The 25337-nt window shown below is 41.0% G+C and overlaps 4 protein-coding genes across 5 annotated transcripts; 1 reads left to right on the top strand and 3 right to left on the bottom strand.

Annotated features, from left to right (window-relative positions):
- The first annotated feature begins 2750 nt into the window (after positions 1-2750).
- On the top strand, positions 2751-5512 carry LOC111227253 (zinc-binding protein A33-like). Its single transcript, XM_022752687.1, has 6 exons — positions 2751-3152; positions 4106-4201; positions 4290-4520; positions 4633-4655; positions 4760-4878; positions 4970-5512. Exons 1-6 carry the CDS (start codon positions 2751-2753, stop codon positions 5506-5508), a joined length of 1410 nt encoding a protein of 469 aa, XP_022608408.1. The 3' UTR covers positions 5509-5512.
- A 174-nt stretch (positions 5513-5686) lies between these two features.
- Positions 5687-11651, bottom strand: slc27a1 (solute carrier family 27 member 1). Of its 2 annotated transcripts, XM_022752721.1 has the most exons (14): positions 11519-11651; positions 11262-11397; positions 10783-10950; positions 10302-10696; positions 9461-9628; positions 8759-8828; positions 8574-8665; positions 8375-8484; positions 8048-8257; positions 7840-7966; positions 7593-7730; positions 7131-7295; positions 6865-7011; positions 5687-6743 (listed from the first exon to the last, which is right to left on the bottom strand). In XM_022752721.1, the coding sequence occupies exons 3-14, from the start codon at positions 10947-10949 to the stop codon at positions 6586-6588; spliced, it is 1947 nt and encodes a 648-aa protein (XP_022608442.1). In that variant the 5' UTR covers position 10950; positions 11262-11397; positions 11519-11651; the 3' UTR covers positions 5687-6585. The 2 variants fall into 2 exon arrangements, with proteins under 2 accessions (XP_022608442.1, XP_022608441.1); XM_022752720.1 differs by having other exon boundaries at positions 11262-11651.
- Positions 11652-12050: 399 nt separating this feature from the next.
- Positions 12051-13251, bottom strand: LOC111227287 (prostaglandin E2 receptor EP1 subtype-like). Its single transcript, XM_022752715.1, has 2 exons — positions 12436-13251; positions 12051-12293 (listed from the first exon to the last, which is right to left on the bottom strand). The coding sequence occupies exons 1-2, from the start codon at positions 13249-13251 to the stop codon at positions 12051-12053; spliced, it is 1059 nt and encodes a 352-aa protein (XP_022608436.1).
- Positions 13252-16328: 3077 nt separating this feature from the next.
- Positions 16329-24800, bottom strand: LOC111227251 (CD97 antigen-like). The gene is made up of 19 exons (XM_022752685.1): positions 24491-24800; positions 22634-22714; positions 22193-22357; positions 21944-22096; positions 21660-21800; positions 21147-21281; positions 20951-20994; positions 20741-20845; positions 20295-20448; positions 19941-20063; positions 19649-19839; positions 19405-19566; positions 19051-19245; positions 18570-18787; positions 18403-18463; positions 18215-18306; positions 17818-17986; positions 17638-17733; positions 16329-17306 (listed from the first exon to the last, which is right to left on the bottom strand). Exons 1-19 carry the CDS (start codon positions 24519-24521, stop codon positions 17265-17267), a joined length of 2358 nt encoding a protein of 785 aa, XP_022608406.1. The 5' UTR covers positions 24522-24800; the 3' UTR covers positions 16329-17264.
- Between the last annotated feature and the right edge of the window lie 537 nt (positions 24801-25337).

Raw genomic sequence — 25337 nt, 5'->3', positions numbered from 1 at the left:
ATCACTGCAGTAAATACTTAATTATTAATACTATTAACTGTACTGACAATTACATAAATATATACAAATCAAAAGCAACTGTTACTGTTTTTACGCCATTGGGAGACAAAGAAATTGAAGTTAAAGGACTGAAAACTTGTCTTTATATGCAAGGACATAGAACCAGAAAAAGAAATATAAGTTTTAGACATATAAATGAAATAATATTATAAGACTACACACCTTGATATGAATGAATGTTGTAGAGCTCATTGCTCCAAATGACACCGATCTACCGCAGTTAATGTCAATGTTGATTTAATGTGCATGTTGATTTAATGTGAAACTAGAGGCGCTGGGTCTGTCACCCTCTCTCAGTTGCTGCAGGACTTTAGCAGCTGATCACCCATGGTACATACTGTACATGCATGAGGAATATAGGTCTTACTGCCAGGTAGAGACCCATCAGTGCTGCGTTGAATTTCACAGATGGAGGTTGACATCTCATGTCAGAGTGTGGACGATTCCTGCTGCGCGGTGTGTGAGGAAATCTTCCTGGTTCCAGAGGTCCTCTGCTGCATCGGCTGTGGTCGAAGCTTCTGTAACTCTTGTTTGGAGCAGTTCTGGATACAACATGATACTAAAGAGTGTCCTCTCTGCTTTAAAAAGAGCCCTGGACTTCCACATAAATCATGTGAGGCACATGGAGAGAGACTGTTTCTCCTCTGTGTAGCTGATCTGGATCCTGTCTGCTCTATGTGCCACAGATCAGGGCTGCATATGAATCACAAAGTGTATCCCATAAGGGAGGCATTCAAGGATTGTAAGGTAAGATTAATTAAAATAGCTTAAACGGTTTAATGTATTTTTTTTTTTGTTTAAAAGTGGGTCTTAATCATGTATATGTAGATCAAGGGTGTAGGATATACTTTAATATGAAGAATTATTGAATGTTAAACCCAGAAAACAGCCAACAGTCATAGAAAACATCAGTTTCACAAGGACTCCCTGCTCCTCCCTGTGGGCTCAGTAATCTATGCGCTGTAGACATTTGACTGTCAGCTCCTCATTATCTCTGTGTTTGCCTGTGTATCTCAATGAAATGCTTGCATGCACACAGGCACGTGTGTTAAAACATAAATCCACACAGCAAAGCAATCCATCTGTCTTTTCCCAATTAATTTCACCTCATCCATTTAGAAACAATTTTCAGTTAATCTGCCATTCAACACATGATTTATATGAAGATTTCACAGCTTAAAAGTGCCATTAAATTTTGTTTCATTCATTCTTTTATCTCAGAACTTTAAATGACTTTATGGAAAATGAGGAATTAAAGAAAGCACAAAAAACTGCCTTTGAATTGAGGCAGGGTGGGATGGGATATCTCTCTCTCTCTCTCTCTCTCTCTCAGTGTGTGTGTGTGTGTGTGTGTCACTGTTGTTAAGTGCTTTTGGCTGTTACCATCAACTGCTCTGAACTGCTGCCCTGACACTGGCACGGATGCAAATCATAATCACTTATTTGGTTAGGGATTGCTTAGGAGTGATTTCCACTTGCTAAATTATACAGAATGTGTTCAACGAATGACTGAATTACTCTTACTGGCCTCTTCGCCTAAAAAGGAATTCTGTGATGTTTACATAGTCATGCTGCACTGTGATATGTTCGAGGAAATCCTAATGGACTGTAGACACAAAAATACATCACATCTGGCTTTATTACTCTCTTAAAACTTTTAAATTGCAGCATAATCATTTCTAAAGTAACTATAAACTAATTTATACAGCATATTGTGATTACCCTCCTATCTGCATGATTTAAAGCTGGCTGTGAATCCCAACAGAGCATGTGTGAGATTGAAGAGCACACATAAAGTGTATTATACACTAGAGTTAAAGCTGCACAGGCCTACATAGTGTTTTCTTGTGGTAGGATCATATTCCCCAGGCTTTTATATCACTATCTATGCTCTTGGCCTATTTTTGGTGCAACATTGATTCTAGTAATCTAACTCCCACAATATAGTACTGGATTGCAATACAAATAAGGTTATCTAACTGTTAAATACTTTTGAAATTAACAAATGAATCATCAAGATGCTACTGTTTGCTCTTGAAGACAGTCAGTGGTGTGCTGGGTGAGTAATGTGAGCTGTGTTCCGTGTTTTTATACCAGAAGGGGGTTTGACTCAGGTATTTTAAAAATAACCTTGTGTCAGTTCTTAAAAATCTGTTGCCCAAAGCTAAACTTGACCGTGAAAAAAAATGTTCCAGTGGTCAGCAGGAGGATATTTCTTTACTCACATAACTTCAGTCCAAATCGGTTACTTCTGTCTATTTATATCTCCAACCCGGACTTATTTTGAACATTGTTTCTCTGTAAACCCATCATTACACTTTGATGGATTGTTTCAACGCTCTTCTCAAATAACTCAGAGGTGATCATCGTATAACTCCAATCAAAAGGCCGTCTTGAGTGCAAATATTCCACTGTCACCCTACTCACTCTCACCTACTGTCATGCTTGTGTTGTGCTGAGATGTACAGATACAGTCTCTTAAATGGAAAGCCGATTTGCTTTATTCTGAGGTGTGGTGTTTATTTGAGAACCCGCAATGTGCATGCTCAACGCAGCACAGCATAACATTGGATATGCCTTCGGGAGCTAAGGGTATTAACACTTATTTCTGAGGTTAAGATGAGATAGCCTTACGGAGACATGGGAGGGGCCTTGGATCCCGCCTTGTCATCGAAGCCCCGTGAAGAAGAATGGCAACCAGACGTGTTCATCTTGAAGATGACCTTTCCTGTCCAATTTGTGGACATATTCTGAGCAAGCCAGTGGTGCTCACTTGCAAACATAGATTTTGTAAAGCCTGTCTAAAAGACAGCTGGGAGACACAAGGCAGTGGGGATTCACACTTCTGTCCTCTGTGTTGGCGCCGGTCATCCATGGATCAAATAGTGGTGAGCAGCGTGCTGGAGAGAGCCTGTGAATCCTTCAAGGAAAGCAGAGGCAGGAATGACCCGGAGGCATGTCAAGAACATGGAGAAAAGCTCACAATGTTCTGTTTGGAGGACCTGGAACCCATCTGTGGTGTGTGTGGGAAGGCAGCTGCACACATTGGACACAGGCTCTATCCCATCGGGGAAGGTGCTCATGACTGTAAGGTAGGCATATTAAAGTCACGGTGTTGGTCACCTCATATATTTCACATAGGTGGCACCTTTTCATTGTGTAAGCTGCATATCTTCAATATCAGCTACTTGCGAAACCTTGCATCACCAAAAACTCTTCCGTCCGTTTCCCTCCTGATGATTACCTCTGGAATGAATGATGAAGAAATATTTATTGAATGTGTCTGTCACACTGCTGAATTTGAAGCATGTCTTCAAAGACTACTACCTAAGGTCAATAATAGTGTGGGGTCAGCCTTCACGGTTAAAATGGGAAGATGATTGACAATCATAACTGATTAGCTTGACTGATCAATTTGCAAATTAATAAATGAAATCTCAGTGGCTCTCTATCATTGCATGGATAGAAGATGTGCCAGATTGTAGCTGCACATAATTTTAATTTAAAGCTTGCCACCATTTAGAAAACACATTCTTTTATTGTGTTTTTACATTGATTTTGATTTACTTACTACCTTTGTGCTTCCCTAAACCTGATATGCTGACATGTGCGAAGGTGTTGGGCAGAGTTCATTAACATTCTAATAATAGATTTATATTTTTGGTTTCCCGTTGCTGTTGGGGGTCTCGAGAGGACTGAAACTCGACTCCCACAAGGTTTCTGTGATGCTACATTCATTCTACTCTTGCCCTCCTCGGCCTTCTCTTGGGACCGGGGAAGCCTTGAATATCTCAAATCAGTTTACTGATTGCCATATTGTGCCCCTACCTGGACTCTAAGCTGCATGAGAGCTGTTACTAGGGCATTCTCCATAGATTTGTCCCTTTAATTTGATGCTGCTGCATTGTACAGCTTTACATTTACAGGGAATGCTGCCATGGAAGAGTATGTGGCAGCTGAAAGCCAAGCATTGTGCCGACAGCTTGGCCACCTGCCAGAGTGACCTTGTTTTTTAAGTGTCGGTGCCCTGTCATTGACTTTGTAGGAGGAACTGAAGAACGCACTGCTGCCTTTGAAAGAGAAATTGCAATTGTACAAGAAGGCCAAAATGGTCTGTGAGGAAATGACAGAACATGTTAAGGTACAGTCACTCCCATCAGTACCAAATGTTACTTTTGAGAGCCTAGGTGTGGAGACGGTGATTATCCATCAGTCATTTGTCTTTCCAGAACCAAGTTGAACATACTGAAACACAAATCAAAGAAGAGTTTAAAGCCCTTCACCATTTCCTGAAAGAGCAGGAGGCTGCCAGGCTTTCCACTTTAAAGGCTGAAGAGGAACAGAAGAATCTGATGATTAACCAGACGATTGAGGACATGGACAGTGAAATGACATCTCTCTCCAACACCATCAGATTAGTAGAACAGGAGATGAAATCTAATGATGTCCCATTTCTTAAGGTAGATATGCTGTTGCTATAGACAATTTCTACAACAAACCTTACCAAGATATTGTTTTACATGCATATGCACATCACTTGGTGAAGGTTGTTCTTTTCATTTTTGTTTCCAGAATTACAAGGAAACAATAAAGAGGTAAGGGTTACTGCCACACCTAGCATCCAGTCAAACTTATTTTTAGAATAATTGAGCTTTACAGACACAATTCTCAACATCTAACCAGTAAAGTATCTCCTCAGAACCTGGCGTACTTCCCTTGATCCAGAGATGATTTCTGGTGCTCTGATTGATGTGGCCAAGCACTTGGGCTCTCTGAAATATAAAGTGTGGGAGAAGATGAAGAGAATAGTTAGATATAGTGAGTTCCTCAAACAATATTTAGTCATGTGCTATTGTTCAGTTCTTTTCCTGCCATATTAGTAACTTCTACTTTTCTTTCCTCTCTTGAGATCCTGTGATTCTGGATCCCAACACAGCAGCGAGCTGCTTCATCCTCTCAGAGGATCTTACGGTGGTGCAGACCTCTTCCCAGAATTTCAAGCTGCCGGACAACCCAGAACGCTTTGACATCAGTGCCGAGATGCTGGCTGCTGAGGGCTACACCTCTGGACGCCACAGCTGGGATGTGGAGGTGAAAGACAACACCTACTGGGTGGTGGGAATAGCCAGCGAGTCCATCAACAGGAAAGGAAAGCATGTGCTGACACCAGCAGAGGGGTTCTGGACTATTAGGTTTCGCAACGGAGAGCACAAGGCCTGCACGGCACCATGGGAGCCCCTGAATATGACCAAGACGCCGGAAGTGATAAGAGTGGTTTTAGACATGGACCGAGGCAAGGTCACCTTTTATGACCCTGGAGAGAGAACACCTCTCTACACCTTCATGGATGTCATCACACCCAGAGCCTTTCCCTACTTTTGCACTGCCTGCAAAGAGCATCCAATGAAAATCCTGCCAGCAAGGATATCATTGTCAACAGACCATTAATTCACATTTGACTCAAATTACCATCGTCTAAAAATCCAATGAAAGACAGCAAGGGCAGCTTAAGCTTGTAAAGATTTGACATTTTCAAGTAACAGCACTTCATTGCCTTGAAAGTTGAAAATGCACCTCTAAATTTTTTTTTTATTTTTAAATGAATGACTGACGCAAACACAGACATGTTTTAAAATATTTAATTTGAGTTACAACAAAACAAATGTAGTCTGGAAGATTTGAAACTGTAAATAGCTTTACAATCTTTAACACCCATATATTACTACACTGATAAGATTTATTACATAAAATGACTGTGACTATGTGTGCCTCAACTTTGAATGGCACACAATCACTATTGTGATTTTGAGCTCCTTTCCACGAAGAGCATAAAAAAAATGAAACACAGATGTGAAGTTTCGCATAAGGCACATACAGCATGTGTATTTGCAAACCCGTGCCAGTGTTGTTCAGAGGTTCAAATATGACATGTGAGATTAGTTTTCCAATGCTGTAAGACTCTATGGTTAGTGTTTGATTTAGTAGCCACGTGTGCAGCATGTTCAAGTCTGGCCTTTCAGTCTCATCCAAACACATGGCAGCAACTCCATAGCTTCACACTCAAGTATTGCTTAATCCTACACAGAATTAATCTTGCAGCATATTTCATATATGGGTAAAATACCCAGTAACGATATTTGACTTGATATTACCCGTGCTGTCCTAACTGCAATATTTTAACATGCTCCTATTTCGGATGGGTCGTGGGAGATGCCCTCTTTATGTTCGGTGATGCGCAAAGGCTTTTTGAGGTGTTCATTTAATAATTAAAAAGAGGTTATTAAAGGGAATAAATGCCCTCACACTATGTCCTGGTGTGTTACTCATACAGTGTTAAAACATCATCTGCAACAGTACTCTGTCTATGTAAGTAGTCCTCTCAACTCTGTTCCCTGAACGTTTAAAATCTGGGCAGGTGGTGCACCGAGACTGACTGATCCCAAAACCAGCACATGCGTTTTATCCTCTCTCTCTATAGCACCTGTTCCACCGAGGCACCGTGACTGCCTTGCTATGGTCTCCATGTCATAGAGACATTCTTCCCTCCGCTATAGCATTGTATAGCTCCTCATCTACGGCCTCATAACGTGCGGCTCTAGTGTTCAAAAAGTAGATCTGGTCGGCTGTGAGACGTGGGTCGTATCCCTCCCTCTGCAGCCTGGTTTTCTGGATTTTAAATGTACCTATGCAGGAATGTGTAGATAAAAAAAAAAAAAAAAGATTATATTTACTGACTTGAAATCATCAGTGATGGTTCACATTTTTATGAACTTTTATGAACTGAGGAATATTAGGACAGTTTACCTGTGGTGTCTACGTGTGGGGAGATTCGCAGAAACACAGGGCGAGCATATGGCGGAAGCGCTTGCTGGACTTTCTGCAAGAAATCATTGCAGTCAAAAGTCCCTGTAGTGTCTGCAATAGCAGCCATGCCTGCCTTACCTTCCACACCTGGTATGAGACACGGAGAGAAACGCTTGTCAAATCATGAGTACTGTCAGAAGCAATATGCCTTAAAAGGGAAACAACAGTTATGCTCCCAACATGATGCTAAAAGCACTAAGTATCACCTGGCACTGCCACGCCATACACTGCCACATCAGTCTGACCCAGGAGACTGCTGAGTATGCCCTCCACCTCGGTGGTGGACACATTTTCTCCTCGCCAGCGGAACGTGTCTCCACCGCGGTCTCGGAAGTACATGTAGCCCAGGTCATCCATCACCAGCACATCACCTAGAGTAGACAGATGGAAAAAAAAAAAAAAAAAAAAAAACCTCCATGTCTAGTCTAGTATGGCTAAATAATCATAAACCATTACCTCTAACTAGCACTGACAAAGGAACACTGCCTTTAATTCTCAGGGTTTCAACTTTCAAGTTTAAGGAGCTATAAATATCTTCATTTTGAACTTTTGTGTGATTCATTTTTTAAAATGCTTAAAGCAAACTCTGTTGACTGTTAAGATGCAATGTTATTGAAATGTAACTGGAGCATAAACACGCATCTGAAGGAATATAAAGGATTAGCCACCTGATAAATATGCAGAATCATTTTTCTTAAAGACATTGTGAGCTATCTTCTTCCTTGTTGCATCCTGATTAGCGTAGCCATCGAATCGCCGTAACGGGTCCTGCTGGTTGATACGACCTACCAGAAGCCCTGGCTCCCCTGCAATGACATGGATGAATCTAATAAGAGTGCTTTCAGACGATCAAAACAGTTAACAATCCCATACTACAGTAAGCAAAGTCATTGTAGTGGTATATGTATTAGTTACCGGGGCGGCAAGGTACACAGAGGCCCCGGCTGTCGCGAATGAGCTCCATGCTGTCCTCGTCGACCCTCACCAAACGGATGGGGTACACATTGGGGAGAATGCGACTGTTGAATCCACAGGCTCCCACCTGGCAGAACAGAATGAGTTAAACTGTTATCCGATGCACATTTTATCAGTGGAGACACAAGTAACACCGTGGATTGCTGACCTTGCCATCCATGTTGGCAATACTGCAGTTGCACTCAGTGGCTCCATAGAACTCGCCAATCTGCCCCACCCCAAAACGTTCTGTGAAGGCCTCCCACACACTGGGGCGTAACCCATTTCCCACCGCCAGCCGAACTTTGTGGCCCTTTTCGGACGGCCGCACAGGCTGAGACAGGAGGTAGCGGCAGATTTCCCCGATATACTGCACCACCTACGAAGGGAAAGCAGTCTTTTATTTGCGGCAATACTAGTTCAACATGAATGTTTTATAGTTATTGATCTCATAAAATACGGCGCCTCTCAATATTTTCCAAGCATAAGCTCTTACACTGCAGTTGTACTTAATACAATCTTCCCAGAAACGGCTGGCAGAGAATTTCTTCTTCACTACTACAGTGAGGCCGTGAATCAGACACTGCCCAACTCCCATGATATTCCCTGGCAAGAAGAGAAAGCTCACACCTCAGTTATGCAAACCTAAAGGGGAAAACTGTATTGAACCAGAGCTGGAATGTACTGTCACACACCCGCTGAGTGATAGAGAGGCAGGCAGTCATAGATGATGTCATCAGGGCGCATGCGAAAAGCAAAATACCCAAAAGCAGCGATTCTGTAGTAACTGTCATGGAAACAGGAGAGATTCACAGACATTTACCATTACAACTCTGGAGGGTGATGCTTTTTGTGTGAGTGATTGTTCAAGAAAACGTACCGACTGTGAACCACAATGGCAGCCTTGGGAAGTCCTGTGGTGCCAGAGGTGTAAATATAAAACAGGCGGTCTGCAGAAGACAATGCAACAGAGTATTACATTTGCACACTGTAAATAAGTGTCTTCACAGCATTTCATTCACTGCTAGAATGCCATTAGTGCCTCGTTTTCATTCAGCCTTTTGTTGTCCTGGGGAAAACAGCCTTCTAGTTTGTTATGAAGGGTATATCTCAGACTCACACCTTTAATGCTGACTTGTAGGTCCATTAATCTAAGACAGATTGACTATTGTTTGGGGATATGGTTTGTTATTAAGACAGTAATATCTACTCCAGACAGCTTTTGCTGCTCTAGAGAAAAATGTCAATATCTGTCTTGAATTCAAAATGACTCATATCTCTTGAAGTTCTGCAAAACAAAGTATTCACCTCATCAAGCTTGAGTTAAATAATTACTGGGAAGCAATTTCAGTTGAGAAACTAGAAAGCAACGCAAGAAAAATGAATCGCTCTGAGGCATATCCTTTGAGAATTCAGAATAGAGCAAAAATAAATAAATAAATAAATAATAGAGGTTATCAACCAATCACAGTGTAAGGAAAAGAGTCTGAAGAGGGTTATGTAAAAGGAAACTACTCATTAACATACAGATTAAGTCTCAAATAGAGCCAAAGTTGAGTTCAGTGGGGGAAAAGGATCTCACCGTTCATGCCTTTGGGGGGAACACAAGGTGAAGGGGGATGTCTCGATGCAGTGGCTAAAATTGGGTCAAGAGGCTGAGCACCCAGAGAGGCCAGTTGTTCTGCACTGAGGTCTCCTGTACAAAACCGTACCATGGACTGGGTGATGGAGGAACTGACCTCCAACATGGCTGACAGAGGGAGAACAGAAAAGAGAACATCAGTCAGGTCAGTGCAAACGTTGTAGTTTGCATAAGGACATTCTGTAAATACATATCTAATGTTGTGAGTGAAATTAAATATGAGCTGTAACAATGGTACCTCGTTAAATGATCCTTTTTGTATGAGGTCAAACTAATTAGAGTTTTATTTCATCTCTGTAGCCATACCAGAGCACCTTTAAAACTGTTAAATACAAATGCTACACTTTAATAGATACAGTGACCAGAGACCACGAAGACACAGACAAACAAAGTGAAGCAACTGTTAACTGACTTCACAAAAAAGAAACAGAAGGCGTTTTACTGGCGATATGGCCACAAACAGCATGTTCTGACCACATGACATGTCGGAGACAAAGTAATTATCACAGTTTATGTTCCATACACAGACTGAAGATTAACAGTGTGACACCACATGAAGAAATGTTGACCGCCTCACATGATGTAAGAGACAAAACATTTGATTTGTTGCTGAAGTCAATCAATATTTCACTTCGGCTTGCAATAGCGATGCAGCCGTCTGGCTTTTTAATTAATGTAATGAATAAGTGGTGGGATGAACCCTGCCACTGATATAGAATTTATACAAAAAACCTAAATACTAATTTCCTGATCAGCTTTTCCTGCCGTTACACAGTCTTACCATCAGCAAGCTCAGCTCCGAATACAACAGCCCGTGACCCTGACACCCCGATACAGTGCAGGAGGGAATCATGGCGGAGGTTGAAGTTGATGAGTGCAGCTTCCACCCCAACCTTGGCCAAGCCCAGCCATAGTGCCACCTGTAACGGCCTGCTTTCCATGAAGAGGGCCACCACATCCCCAGAAACCCATCCCTGACCTCTTGCCCAATGGGCCACTGCGTTGGACAGCTCGTCCAGCTGCCTGAAGGTCCATGTTTCCCCTGTTGCTTCATAGATAAGTGCTGGTTTGTTTGGATGAAGTTTTACTGTCTGAGCGAAGATGGAAGGAATGTTGCTCCCATTGCGCATGTAACGCCACAAAGCCAGCTTCACTCTCAACAGCACATACAGGCCACTGGTGAGGAGGATGAGGAGAAAAGAGGTAAGTGAGGATGAAGAGCCACAAGCATCACAGCTTTATTTGGACATTATTCAACTTACTTGAGGTCTCTCTTGGCAGTGCGCGCTGCAATGTAGAAGTATTTCCAGCTTCTTGTGCCCAGATATACCCCAAGGCCTGCTGCCAGACTCCAGGACCAGGACACCCCGAAGAGATGCAAAAGTCCCATAGACCCCAGAGAGGCTGAGACACTAGCTGCATTGTGCATTCTTGTCATGGAGACAAAGAAGAAAGACAGGTTTTTTAGGAAGGAGTGGACGTCAGTTGAAGCCTACAGGGCTTTCTCTCATTAGGTTAAATAACTACAGGTTTGTACACACAAATACATACAAGAAATATTTATTAGGTAACCCACGGCTAACAACTCTATAAAAACCCTGAGCAGGGATTAAGTTATTACCAGAGTTATCCCATATCAATCAGTTCACATTTAAGCAGTGCACATAAACAGACGCCATTGCAGGTTACACGGATTAGCACCGCTAACTTGCTCTATAGTCATGTATTGCATACAACTTACCTACGAATCAATAGACTTAAGCGATATCACCTTTCACCCGCTAACCCCGCCGGCCAGCACAACTTGTCACTCTGTTACTTTCGCGGAAACTATCGAGTATCGAAATCGTCCCCCGGAAGCGTCGTGGGTATTTACGCTGTAACGATTTTAGTTTTGAAGAGTTACAACAGTTTTACAGTTCGCTGCTAATCGCTAATTGTTGTGAAGTAGTGAACAGTTTTACGTTCACACTATATTCGGAAATATATCAAACGTACATGAGCGAGTCCTATAGGCTGGCATCTGAAGGGGGGGAGAGTTCATAATTTGTGCTCGACAGGCAGGAATGGTCGAAATCTGACAGAGAGCAGGGAAGTGCAGTGTGGACCAGGCTATTTTCTGTACTCCATATTGAACAGAGTCCCTGCCAAAGAAGCACCGCCCATCCCGGGAGTGAGCCTCCACCAGCAGCTCAGCCATTTGTTCAAGCCGGCGCTTGTCAAGCTTTTCTCCATTTTTACTGGACAATATTAACCCCGCCCAATTGCCCAGCCACCCGATTCGCAGGTGGCTGCAATTGATAGTAGCACCGGCACAGACTACTAAATCAATGTTGGGAAATGTTGTGAAAGTCCGTATCCATCTGTTATTCACACTGCTGGTTTGTGTATTCTTTGCTTACTGAACATGAGCCTCAGTAAACCCTGTTGAAAATAACACAGCAAACTTTGACATGCTTACATTTGTCACATAACATTAAAGAAATCATTTATTGCAGTCCGTAAGAGAAAAAGTCCAAGAGCAACATGGTTATTGCAGACTGAAGGTCTGCCCGCGTGTGCCTGCATATGAGCCATCAGCTGTTACTCTGGGTCTGTGGGTGTAGAAAGCACAGCAAGCTCTGGAAACCACTGCTCTCCTCAGTAAGATGTAAACCCAGGGGTCCAAGATCTGATTCCAGGAGGCCATACGTAAGCACAGAAGAGTGAACCCATCTGGTACGTCAGTTGACTCTCTGGGGCTTCGGTTCAACTGCATCACAAGAATGTTGATCTAAAAGCAGAAAACACAGAATCGCTCACGATGATGAGGTGTAGCTATTACTGTATGATCTACAATATTCCTGAATACCTGAATATTAACTGTCAGAATGGCTCTAGAAACATATTCTGTGATCTAAAAGAGTAGCACTCACAAGAAAGGGACTCCAGCACACACAGGAAACCACAGTGATCGCTACCAGTTGCGCCATCATCTCCACATCCAACGACCAAAACACGGAGGAGGTTGACGCGGAAGATGGACAACAGGTGCAGCGAGCTGTTAATTTTGCATTGACATTGTGGGGATTTATTCTGGCCTTCAGCAGTACCACACCACTCAGGATGTTGCACAGCAGGGAAAGAGTGAGTGCAGTGAGGCCCAGACCTGAGAAGGCCAGAGCCAGACTGGTGTTAGCTGTAGACTGTGTATCATGGATCGGTAAGAAACACCATGTACCGGGAAATTGGGCAGAATAAGTCCCCACAGCAAATAAGGGTAGAACTGCCAGCATCAATGCAAGAGAGGCTAGAAATAATACAACTCGTCGCGCATGAGTCACTGTAACAACAGTAGCATGGAAAAAGGGCTTGGTGATGGCCACACAGCGCTCCATTGCCATCGCACAACCCAACAGCAAAGGGCATAAGCCAAAAAACACCATACACGCCCCAAAGATTTGACAGAATGTGGGTTGCTTCTCTGCCTGTTTATACAAATACAGGACAAAGGCCCCTGGGATCACATGACTTCCGAAGTCAGCCATTAGCAAAGCCACTGTTAATAGCAGAAATGGGGCTTTGGACTGGCGGCGGAAGCGGACACGGGACTTGACCAGGATGCCCAGAGCGGTGATGTTGGAGACGGCACCAAATGTCATAGTGAAGCAGGACATCCCCAAGCCTGAAGAGCTGATGGGTGGCCAGGTGCTGCTGTTCAGCGAGGTACTTGGCTGTTCAGAGGAATTCATCTTCATGCTCTGGTGGAGGATGGATGGTGTAGAAGAGGTAGAAAATTAAGTCATAAGTGTAGACGGTGTCCTCAACCTTAGAAGAGAAGAGAGAACAGAGAATTACAGACAAAGTTAAAATACTTCTGTTAAAAAGCCAATAATGTTTTTATGTCATCCTGTTCTGCTAGCTAAAAGGTGTCTCAAGTAAATCATAGACAGCGGGACAGAGTAGTCTTGAATGCAAAATCGTGTATCAGTATGATACATGTATCACTGGGCAGCTCAGACACTGATTACAGCAAGTGGTCTGCCAATGACACTTGGGATTTAGACCTTAATTAGAAAACCATCAGTTTCTCAGGCAGTAATGAAGAGGAGTGGATTAAACCCTGCTTTTGTCTCTGCCAATCATGCAAGTGCATGCACACTGAAGTGCTAGCTGGGAATAAATCAATAGATGCATGCTCACAAATGCAAACTTTCAAAAATACTACTGTTCGTGGAAAATAGTGAGTTTACTGCAATGTGTCTCATTTGGAGGAGGGTCCCTGTAAGGTCCCAGGCACGTGGGTAAATCCACAATATACTGTGTAGGCAGGGTGGATGCCCTGAGGAGAGGATTGTCAGACTTTTAACAGAACTTTAACTTGTTTCGATTTTGCTGCTTCTATTTGATCAGTTCGCACAATAGGCTGTCAGACCACACACTGTGTATGTCTGTTTCACAACAATCTTTCTTTTCAACACATTTCTTTCCACCCTTCACTTGTCATAAACCTGCCATGCTCATGTACAGCATCTTTTACCCTCTTTGAAAACAGTCATGTCTTCGTTTTGCAACTTGATATTTGATAATGTTGAACCATAAGCAGAATGGTGTACCAACAGGTTAATGGATTTTCACTATCCAGAAGGATTTCAATCTTTGCCTTGTCACAAGGGCACAGAAATAATGTACACACATTTTCTTTGGTATGTGGATGGGAGTCGTAGAAGAGGCCTCTGATGGCAAAGGTTCCAGGAGCTGACATGTCTTTATATAAGAAGACAAAAAGGAGATCAGACCTGTAGCTAAATTTGATATGGTTCTTTTCCATCTTCTGGAAAGACATTTTTTTGAGTCTCTCTTTGTGGTCGATACCGCTCTACTCTGTTGAGGCCGCTGACCTCCTAAGGTTAAAAAAAATAATAATTTGGAGCTTGAGTAAAAATGACTAAAATCCACTGCTCCTCCTTGTGCCTGCACCAATAACTCACAACTGCTCAAGTGGTTAATTTATTTTATCAACTTCTTCACTAGTGACTGTAACTCCAGAAAAAGAAACAGATTCCTTGGAGACTGAGAGTAAATTACAGAGGAATTGCCAAACAAAAATGGGATATTCAGAATTAGGAGGAAGTCATCAGTAACAGAAAAAGTTATCTTGGAAACCATGATATCATCTACCATGGAAACTGTTTTCTTATATATCAAGGCTGCGACACAAAATCTCTTATTTGATTTGTCTTTTGCTGAACACAGGGTTCTTTAATGTTAAATAGCTCTCTCCCCTTCATTATCCATGTCTTAAAGTCTTCAGTATAGTCACAATGTCAGAATCTTTATTTAACTCATCACATTTCTCATTCATAATAAAAGTGGATTAAATACATGAACTTAATGAAGAATCCCAGCTTTCTTAGAGATCCATCTCTTTAGCCATGCACTAGTCTTTCTTACATATTAAATAGCTTCTTATATTTTAAGTATTTTGAGTATTTTATCTATGAAGTGAATTACTATTACCATTAACTGGTTATGAATAATAAATGAAACTTACCTCCGGATGACTCCAGATGAACTCTAGAATAATTTGTTTTGGCTCAGAATAAATAACTGTCTCACTTGTCTGCAGAGCTGTGTGATTCGCCTCATTCATTCATCACTTTTGTCCAAAATCACTTACTCTCACCCTCCTTCCTTTCTTTTCCCATGCCTCTCTGACAGTTTCTCTTTCTCCTGGGTTAGGGTTTTCTCTCTCTCTCTCTCTCTCTCTCTCTCTCTCTCTCTCTCCAGAGGCTTGGCAGCGATTTTATCTCCACATGCTAGACCTGCATTTTCCTTCCTCCTTCCCCTCTCTGGTTGCCTTCCTCCTTTCTATCCATCTCCTCTGCTGATGCTTTGAACCTTAAGTGATCTCAGGTTATTGCTTTCATTTTGTAATATTGATCCGGTGTTAGATGGAACAGCCGTATCCAAAGTCAGTTGTCGCCAATGTGTTTTAATTCTTTATGATAATTCCCTCCAAACACACAGATAACAGGGGGCATGATGCACAGAGACAGACATCAGAGGAGTTTGGAAGTGCATGATGATTATTAGATGCCTGAAGGGTTTCTGCTACACTTGTTGGATCTTGTTTGCAAGAATAAAATACTTGGATCCCATGCTGAACATCATCCAGATGGATACATTAGAATATATTAAATATAAAAACCAGGAGCCAGAAACCAAAAGATGCATCAACATTAATGCTACCAAAGTTTATTAATGTTTATACATTTACTGTATAAATGTTTTATACAGTAAGACATGTTTTCAGGGCTACTTAAGGTTTGTTTGGTTGTTAAAATTCAAGTACCGATTAGTTTTTGAAGCCATCGTTCCTGTGATCTGACATAAACAGGAAGGAAGAGGAGAAACACTTCCATTTCCTCAGTATGTACAACTCTTTCTATCTTTCATGTGAACTGGCCAGATAAGTGCTCCAGCAGTGAGCAAAGAGCTTTGAAACGGCGAGGGAGATGTGAAGGTGGAAAGAAAGGAAGGAAATATTGCATTCATTACTTTTTTGTTGATGTCTTGTTGTTGCTATTCTTGAGCAAAAGGTCCCTTACATAATGAACTTTAAAGAAAAATGATTTGTCTCTCAGCTGTTCAAAAGTAACTTTATTTTAAATAAAATAATTCCAGCTTCCAAGAGAGGCATGAGAAATATTAAAATGCACACGCAAACACACACACACACACACACGCACACACATGCACGCACACATGCACACACACACACACGCACACACGCACGCACACACACACACACACACACACACACACACACACACACACACACACACACACACACACACAGACACCATTATTAATTCACACTGTGAAAGACAGAAAATGTTAATAAGTATAATAAGTCAATAAGCATCAATCAGAAATTCCAAACGTGCGATAAACAATAATAACAAAAGGGAAAATTCAAGTTTTGAAACCTATTTTAGCATAGTAAATAAAAAAATCTTTTCAAATATCTAGATACATTAAAGATGTTACAGTATGCTGAATGGAGCAGGAATGCAGTCAAATATTAAAATATATTGAATTACCCAGCAATATATACACAAACATATATTTAAAATCCATCTCTTTATCACTATTGTCCTCCTTTTTCCTTTTTTTTGCTCATGGTAACAATTTAAATACTGTGGATAAAAAGAAAGTGCTTGTCTCTTAAAAATATCACTCAGATTGTCTTTGTTGGTTGAATTAAGTACCTGGATGACACCACTAAGTTATATTAGATTTACCTGATAAAACAGGTCTTTTTTCATATCATCTGTCATTTTGATATTTTGGTCCAATATCAATAAAAAAAAAAAATTCACATGTGAAAAATCGAAACATTTGGAGATTTCTTTTTCTGAAATGAGTGACATTGTTTACCATTTGACAAATACTCATGGGTCATGTTAACAGCTTTGCTTACATATGACAAAATAATCTGTATTATGGTAAAACTCACTGACAAATGTCATTTTCTCATTTTGAAGGAAATCATTAATTCGTATTAAATTAACAACCAACAGTTCCTTTTCTACAGCATAAAAATACAAAGACCAGCTTGTGATAATGCTGTTTACAACATTTTGCAGTAAAGCAAAAGGGTGCATTGGCCACAAATGGGAGTGCAGCAGTTGGCTGTGTATGTGAGACAGCAGTCTTCAGGAAACGAGTTATGCTTTGCTCCAAAGTCACTGTAGGCTCCTCAGATGTGAGACTCTCCGGTGTCCTGGCTGCTCTTGGTTGCCTGAGGATGACAGAGGGTGGGGGGTGGGGGGGGGTGGGGGGTCAGATGAGTCACAACAGACACTGAGAGCACACTTTCATTACCAGACAAGGCTTGGCTCCTATAATACCTTGTCATTTTCAAACCCTGGACAAGAATTGTGTGTTTGCATTTGGAAGCTGTCCAAAACTGAACAACCAATGAATTAACCTCATTAAGTCTCTTCATCAATCTCATTACAAATGTTACAAACGTTAAACTATGCTGACATTTAATTCCACACATTCCTATGTTGCAATTATTGGCTCATAATCAGACTCATAATCAGAGAAATTTATACATAACAGCTTACATGAGTTTTGCCGGAGTGGGAGTAGCCGAACTCTGAGTAGGTCTTCCTCCGAGGTGCACAGAATTTCGACAGGATGTTTCCATATTCTTCCCTCACCTTAAACCAGAATACGAATTAGAATACGAGTTTTGACACCAGGAAAAGTTCTTGTTCTTTATTTTGACGAGAGGCATCACCGACCTGCTTAGAAAACAGGCAGTGCATGATGAAGAGCATAACCCCCTGAAGGCTGCCTAGGATGGTGAACAGGTAAGACATGGCTATGGTGCCCTCCTCAAACTGGAAACATCCAAAGATCCACATGGTGCCCAGCACACAGAGCTGAGCCACTGCAGTTACAGTGAATGCCCTGCAGGAGGCAACAAAGGTACATATGGGCCAAATCTGAGGCACATCCGTACTCATACACAGGAGAGAGCTTTTTCTTTCTCTTTAGTGGGGGAGTCAGTGATACAGAAAATGTGCATTTCTGCATAGGAAATACTTGACTCACACAGAAACAGCATGTCCATACATACATAAACAATATACGTGTGCCTGATTGTAGCCGGTAGCTTGTGGGTAACTGCTGACTTACCTTATTTTCTGCAACTTATCCAGGTCAGGATTTAAACTTGAGAACTTCTGTGCCAACTTCCAGACAGTGATGAGAAAGAAGAAGATGTTCACCTGAAAGGTAAAGGAAGGTTTTTTTTTGTGTTAAAAAGGCACCGGAGTCAATTTTAGGAATATTACTGTATTCAACTCAGTGATTTTCTTACTTACAATGATGATGAAACAGACAGGGCCAAAGAAACTCCAAATGGAATCCAGGTTTAACCAACAACTGCAATGCATATTGAGAGTTTACTTAGCAGACTATGTCAACATAAACTGCGATTCAATCTTGAATTAAAAATAAAACAAGATCAGCATCAGGACAAGAAACCTACTATCTCTCAGTGCCATATCCTTTAGCGTTAACTGAGGCAGAGATAGCGACAATTACAGCTGGGACTCCATAGCCACCTGCCATCATGTGTAGGGTTTTGAAGTTGGTGTTAAAGACCAGGACTACCATCCTGAAAAGTTGGATGCCCTCCAGACACATCCAGCAAAATGCTGCCAGGAAGAAGAAATGCAGCAGCCCTGCAACCACTGCACAGCCAACCTAACGCAGGAGGGAGAGAGATGAGGATGACAGCAGTGGAGAAAAAAAAAAAGGACAAAGGATGCTGCAGAATGGGGAGAAAGAAATAGGGAGAAACTACTTTCTGAATTGCTGTTTATGAATCTTCAGCACGCACATAAATCATTCAGTATTTTTGTTGTTACTCTGCATCTATTCCTGTGAAAGTGTCGAAAACTTTTCCTGCACTCGCCTGGACAGTGCAGGAATGAATTTTTGACTACACAAGCTGTTAGAGTATTTACCCGGTTCTCTGTACGGGAGATGCCTGCAAGGAAGATAAGCATGGCAATGAAGAGGCTGATGCAGAGGTGCAGGTGGATGGTGGTTCTTGTGCTTTTGATGGAGCGGATGAAAGAAAACGTCAGGATGCAGATGAAGAGGCAGATGAGTGAAAGGGACAGACCCACCCAGCTGATCAGCTGCAACTCAAACTTGTTCTATTGGGACAGAGAGAGAGAGAGAGAGAGAGAGAGAGAGAGAGACAGAAGGGTTACCTTATTGTACACAGAAATAGACTGAAGTTTCATCTGTAGACTCTCAACTGTGAGAGTCATGATATGCTATGTATTATCATGAATGCGACTGAGAGTTTTTACCTGTATGTCATAGAGTGCCATGAGCACGGCAAAGCTGCTCAGATGGGTGCAGGAACACACAGTGTATTCAGGGTTGGACTCCAATACTCTGCAGCCACGAGTGGACCATGTCCCTCCTTTCTCTGAGGAATCCCAGAACACACAGGTGTGGCTTTCATTTGACTGTAAAAGAAAGGAATAGACCAATTTAAATGGAAATAAGATGTAATATTTGTCTTGTCATTATATAGTCTTTCCTCTTTACCTCATGCAGATGGTAGAAAGTCATGTTGATGGGCTCTTTGAGGTGACTTGTGTTTCTGTTACTGACGGTGACAGTCACCACTTTGGAGTTGATCTGAAAGCTTTCGTTCTTCTTTGGTTTCATCCCACCAAAGAAGCCTTTTGCAGAGTCTTCCAGGTTTGCATAGGTCAGCAAGGACACCATCGTAAAGCCTGTCCCAGTCATAGCAGGATAACACTCGATTAAGTCAACATTCATTACATTCAGATCTTTCCGTTCATGAGGAATTTAGAAAATTAGGAAGGATCATTACCAGGGTTAGAGGAGGGGTCTCCTGCAGCTGTCTCCAGCTGGATGTCCATCTTAGCTCGCTGAGATGAAACAGTCACAGCCCCCTTGGGTAAGTCAGCTCCCTTATGGACCAGCAGCTCCAACTCTGGACCCAGATACAAAGATCAGCTATTTATGAACATGCATTGCATGTCTTCAGCAAAGATTTCAGCAAAAGAGAAATCTACCAAAAAAAGATTACATCTGAAGAAGAGTAAACCTCTTGAGAGACCAAATTGTTTTTGTAAATGAATTGTACATGTTTTTTAGAATGGGGGGGGGGGCAAATTAAAAGAAAAAACAACAACAACTGCTTCATTATATATTTCAATTTAACCTGTGTGAGTGGAGGATATCTTTTTTCCTGGGATCTCTGTGAAGGGTCCTATCATCCTCACAGCGTTCTCCACTATGTCCAGAAAGGTGGAGACTTTCCTGTTATCATTGAAAGGTCTGCCGGACAAGAGCTCGTCAATCATAGACAACAGTCTCTGCAGCCACAGGAGAGGAGGGACAGCGTGGGAGAAACATAAGCATGTGCAGGGAGAAACAGGAGACAGAGTCAGACCGAGTCAGACTTTCAGGCTGCATACCACCTCAGGTCAACATAAACAGTCTACAAGGTTGTGCACGGACATCTGAACGCCATGTGACAGAGCTTGAAGGGAGCAGAACTTCCTGTTTATGTGCTGGTTATGAGGCTCTGGGAGATTTTGCCTAATATAAATGTATAAATGTATAATTGTTGTTATAATTGTAATCATAATAATACCGCAGACATACCTTTAGTAGGTCCTCTCCATAAAGCTCTGCTGGACTTTCACTCTCTGTAAGTTGCAGACAGCTCTCCTTCAACTGCGCCATGAGATCACGTGCAACTGGAAATTTCTTGGAGGGCGATTTGGGGAAAATGTGACATAAGTATGAGACAACAGACGTTTTAAATATATGTTTGAATATTTGTTGATAAAACATTTTCTGGTGTGGAGTTACCTCTGTCAGACCGCTCATATCTTTGAATACATCACACTCTAATGCTGAGGAAACAAGTTTGATTCATTAAATGAGCTTGCTGATGACCATAGGATTCATATCATGAGGATACCTATACTCATGTTTATATATTTACTGAACAAACTCTGGTGCAGCAATAGATGTTTGAAAAAGTTGGGTGCTGCTGTGTTCTTACCAGTGCAGCGAGACTCATTTCTGCCATAGTTAGTGAAGCCTGCGTGGCATACACAGTAATGGCCGCTGGCTCCACGGTGGCAGGTTCCATTTCCACAGATTGTCTTATCAATCACACAAATATCTGAAATGGAAACTAATCATGGAGAGGAAAATGGTTGCACTGTGTGTTTCAGTCAGTACTGATGGAACAATAAATATCCTGGTCCACTCAAACGTTCATATCCAAAATGGTCCGTGATAGTATTTTTTACAGATAATATATCAAATGAAAAACACAAAGCAGGCCAGATAGAGGTAAAACAGAGGACTCACTAAACCGACCTGCATTTATTACCAGACAAGTTTTAAATAAGTATTAACGATCAACTAACAGACCTAAAATCAATTTTTAATTTTTAATCTTGGTTCAATTATGCTCCACTTTTGCTTAGTTATTCATTAAATATATATTATTATATTATTATAACAACATAAGACTCATTTCATATCATGTCACAGCCCTTATCTTCACCTTGTTCCTGATTCCCAGAGAAGTTAGATTTGCCAGATTTCAGTTGAAAGCCAGATATGTTGACACAGTGATAACTGCCTGGTGTGTTGACGCATGATGCATTCTGAACGCACACATTTTCATGCAGACATTCATCAACATCTATATGAAGAGGAAGAAGACATTTAAGAACAGCTGAGAGCGGAAACCGTTATCAGTGTTTTCTCCCCATAACCACATAGAGAGACACACTAATCACATATTGTATCCCTGCAGCACAACACTCACACTGATAAGCATCTCACCTCCACATGTGACATTGTCACCATGACGAAAACTTTCCACTCCAGTACTGGAGATGAATCCAGCCTTACAAATGCAGGAGTAATATGGATTTGTGTTAGAACAGGCAGCATTAGGTCCACAGAGGTTTTCTTCTTCCAAACACTCGTTGATATCTTAAAGCAAAACATGAATGACAGAGTTTTCATATCTAAATAAGGACTGCAAATATGAATCAGAGAATCTGCCATTCAATATTAAAGATGACTTACCTTTACATTGTGCAGGTGAATCAGCTGTAAACGTCACATTCATTGTTGATCTGAAGCCATCAGCACATTGGCAGTAGTAGCTGCCATTCGTGTTGAAACATTTTGCATCCTCTCCACACCGCCCATGATCAGGATAGTCTTCAACAACTTTACATTCATCATAATCTTAAGGAAACAGGGATATGAAAAGGATGGATGTCCCATAACTAAGTGCTTGAATGAAATATATATTTTAGATTGATCTAAACCTAAATATTGCAGCAGTCTCTTTTTAAAGCAGAAAGTTTTTTTTTTCAATTTTTATACGTGATCTTGCACAGAAATCATTCAGCAAACCATGTTATAGCCTATATTTCTAATTTCTGAATGCAAAGATGAGCAACCTGTGACAAATGCCATAAAATGGCAGGCTATGTGTGAAGATAAATTTGTTTTTCATACCGACGCATCTTTTGTTCTCACGACTGTATCCTTCTTCACAGGATGGTTTTGACCGCACCATGATGAGAAAGAAGCACAGAGCTGAAAAAGTAAGCAGGCAACAGTCAGCTCATCACCTTCTGAACATTATTGCAACATCTACTACACGAGTACCCATTTAATCGACACTAACTCTATGACTGTGTAGCTGCAGGGGCATTAGGATCCGTTTGACCACATCATTTGACCACACAGAGTTTAAAAAATACTCTGCAGAAAAGGTAAATGCCCTCATTCTCTTGTCTCATTTCCTGAGATTGTTCCAACAGCATCTGCACCATTCAAAAATCAAAACCAACAACGTAAGGGTGCCTGGAGAACTCTGCTTCCTATGAGTGAGGGAGCATCAGTCGGCATTGTGCAAACACAAAATAGCCTGAGTGCAAAGTCATTCCTCAGTGGTTGCCAGAATGACACCAGATGTTTGAATATATGTGAAAACAGGAAGAAAGTGCAGTTACATAATCTTTTATATCATTCATCTATATATTGAATTAAGTACAGTTACTGAAGAAAGTTGGTTTTATTTGTTTATATTTAGAGATGTTTGCTGCTCAGGCATCAGCTGTCAAATTGTTTTTTTTAACATTTTCACTATTTGTTTTACCTTTAGTTTTTTTCCTTGTAAAAATGGTCACCTTGACACTGTTGATATGAGAGCTAAATGGAATGTACAGCATGTTTCTGGTGATTTTCGTAACTGATCATATAATAACTAACATAAGGAGAACATAAAGAGTAACTTATGGAGGAACTCATTGACATAATGTAGAACTAATGTATTTAAGGGTTGTCAGATAATTTGTTTTGCTCTCTGCACAGCTGAACTCATGATGTGTGGTCAGGCGTGCTGAGTCGTTGCACCTGTTCAAATCACTACTCAAAACACACTTGTATAAAGCAGCTTTTAATTCTTGATTTAAATTTTAACATTGGTCCTTACTTTTGGTTTTATTTTCTTTTGTTGCTCTATTGATCTCATTGTTTTAACACACGTACTTATGCACTACACATTGCCTCTCTTCTCTGTGTCTTTTATTGTTTTGTTTTTATGTTTTTACAGCACTTTGTAACTTTGTTTTGAAAAATGCTATATAATTAAAGTTATTATTATTATTATTATTATTATTATTATTATTATTATTACTATGTAAACTGATTTATTTAAATCCAGGAAAACAAACAAACAAAAAACAAACAAACAAACAAACAAACCACAAAACGGCTTGTGATTCTGACATTCTAAAATATTTCAGTGAATTGCAGTGTTGTTATTTTGTACCATGGCAACACATAGTGTTTCCTCCTCTGAAGACAGATGTGTGTAACTATGGTAACTATTGGGAGACAACTGTGTGAGGTCAGAGTGTATAAATATCACTTTAAAAGCAGAAGAACAGAGGTTTTCTGTGAAAAAGTGCCTGGAAAGAAAAACGCTGCTGTGCTCGGTATTACACTTTCTCATGCTAACACCCAGACTTCAAGCTTAGATAAGTTGCTGGCAGATTTTATCTCAGTGGTGATACAACAAAGTGATAAAACATGGAATTTAGAAATAGATGTTATTATATAAAATCGACTTGACTTAACTATTAGTAGTCGTTAATCTATTTTTTTTTTTTTAATATATATAGTGTCCTTAATAGCTACTATACTTTGTCTGAAATTTCATCTTAAAATAAATACAGAAACATAAATTGACATAAGCTTGTAGGCTACTGCGGCCAGTTGGTTTCCTTTCTACGAGTACAGAACATTTTTAAGCTTTCTCACAACAGATGATTTTCCATTTGCAAATGGTTGACAGATGTGACTCACCCAGTATCAGGATGTTCCACCTGCCTGCCATGGTGGAGAGGGAAAGACAGTCCAGATCAGTGTAAGGAAAGTTAAAACGACCAAAAGATAAACGTGGGGACTCTCCACAGTCAAATGGTCCAGCTCTTCTCTTCTCTTCTCTTCTCCTCTCTTCTCAACTTTTTCCAGAGTTGCCTCAGCTGTCTGTGTGACTCGTGGAAAAAGTGGATACACTAGATGCTGATACCAGCAAATAAAATATATAAAAAAGAAGGAATCAGTAGTCTCTTATCTCATGCAAAGAGCTCTCCTTTCTCTCTCTGTCTCTGTCTGTGTCTCCCTCTCCCCTTTGAATCTTCATCTGCTCTCACTGCTGAGTTGACATACTGTGATGACAAGAGGGGAGGGGTTTCCCTCTCTCTCTGAATTACACCCACAGAGGTTATTGCAGTAGCACAGTAGAGTGCAGTAGAATGTTTTTTGGAGGAGAGTGCATTCAGCAACTATTTTTCAGGAATTTCTCTTATTAAGTCAATCCTTACATAACAGTATATGAGATTTATGTCTCTCTCTATCTTTGCTTATTTTGCTGTATCTTTCCACTGTGTTGGACTCGGTGGTAAGGTGACAGAGAGAGGGTCAAGAGGAGTTTAGCCTGTGAGAATGGTCATTGTTTTACAGAGTCCTGTTGGCTGGTGTACCCTCCCATAGATGGAGTGTTAGCACACAGCCTGCTAACTATGGCGATGACATATATATGGCTTCTGCCTCTGACTGCATCAACCTGAGACAATGTAACAATGGTAACAATTTTGAGCTTCATTTGAAAAGAATGAACAAAGAACAGTGAAGTATATATATATTTATA

Source organism: Seriola dumerili, unplaced genomic scaffold (genome assembly GCF_002260705.1).
Source record: "Seriola dumerili isolate Sdu_G_001 unplaced genomic scaffold, Sdu_1.0 BDQW01000169.1, whole genome shotgun sequence".
NCBI lineage: Eukaryota > Metazoa > Chordata > Actinopteri > Carangiformes > Carangidae > Seriola > Seriola dumerili.
This window is presented reverse-complemented; position numbering and strand designations above follow the sequence as displayed.

Bases quoted from the DNA above. Each gene is read 5' to 3' on its own strand.
- LOC111227287 (XM_022752715.1), bottom strand. From the start codon at position 13,251: ATGAATTCCTCTGAACAGCCAAGTACCTCGCTGAACAGCAGCACCTGG. The intron at 12,294-12,435 runs GTGAGTGCTACT...TTCTGCTTTTAG, and splicing joins TGTGCTGGAGTCCCTTTCTT to ATCAACATTCTTGTGATGCA.
- slc27a1 (XM_022752720.1), bottom strand. From the start codon at position 10,949: ATGCACAATGCAGCTAGTGTCTCAGCCTCTCTGGGGTCTATGGGACTT. The intron at 9,629-10,301 runs GTAAGACTGTGT...TCCCTCTGTCAG, and splicing joins CGGAGCTGAGCTTGCTGATG to CCATGTTGGAGGTCAGTTCC. The intron at 8,258-8,374 runs GTAAGAGCTTAT...TTCCCTTCGTAG, and splicing joins GTATTAAGTACAACTGCAGT to GTGGTGCAGTATATCGGGGA.
- LOC111227251 (XM_022752685.1), bottom strand. From the start codon at position 24,521: ATGGCAGGCAGGTGGAACATCCTGATACTGG. The intron at 19,567-19,648 runs GTAAAGAGGAAA...TTTCTTTTACAG, and splicing joins CTTTCTACCATCTGCATGAG to TCAAATGAAAGCCACACCTG. The intron at 18,788-19,050 runs GTAAATACTCTA...CTCCTGCGTTAG, and splicing joins TCTCCCGTACAGAGAACCGG to GTTGGCTGTGCAGTGGTTGC.
- LOC111227253 (XM_022752687.1), top strand. From the start codon at position 2,751: ATGGCAACCAGACGTGTTCATCTTGAAGATGACCTTTCCTGTCCAATT. The intron at 4,202-4,289 runs GTACAGTCACTC...TTGTCTTTCCAG, and splicing joins AAATGACAGAACATGTTAAG to AACCAAGTTGAACATACTGA. The intron at 4,656-4,759 runs GTAAGGGTTACT...GTATCTCCTCAG, and splicing joins TACAAGGAAACAATAAAGAG to AACCTGGCGTACTTCCCTTG.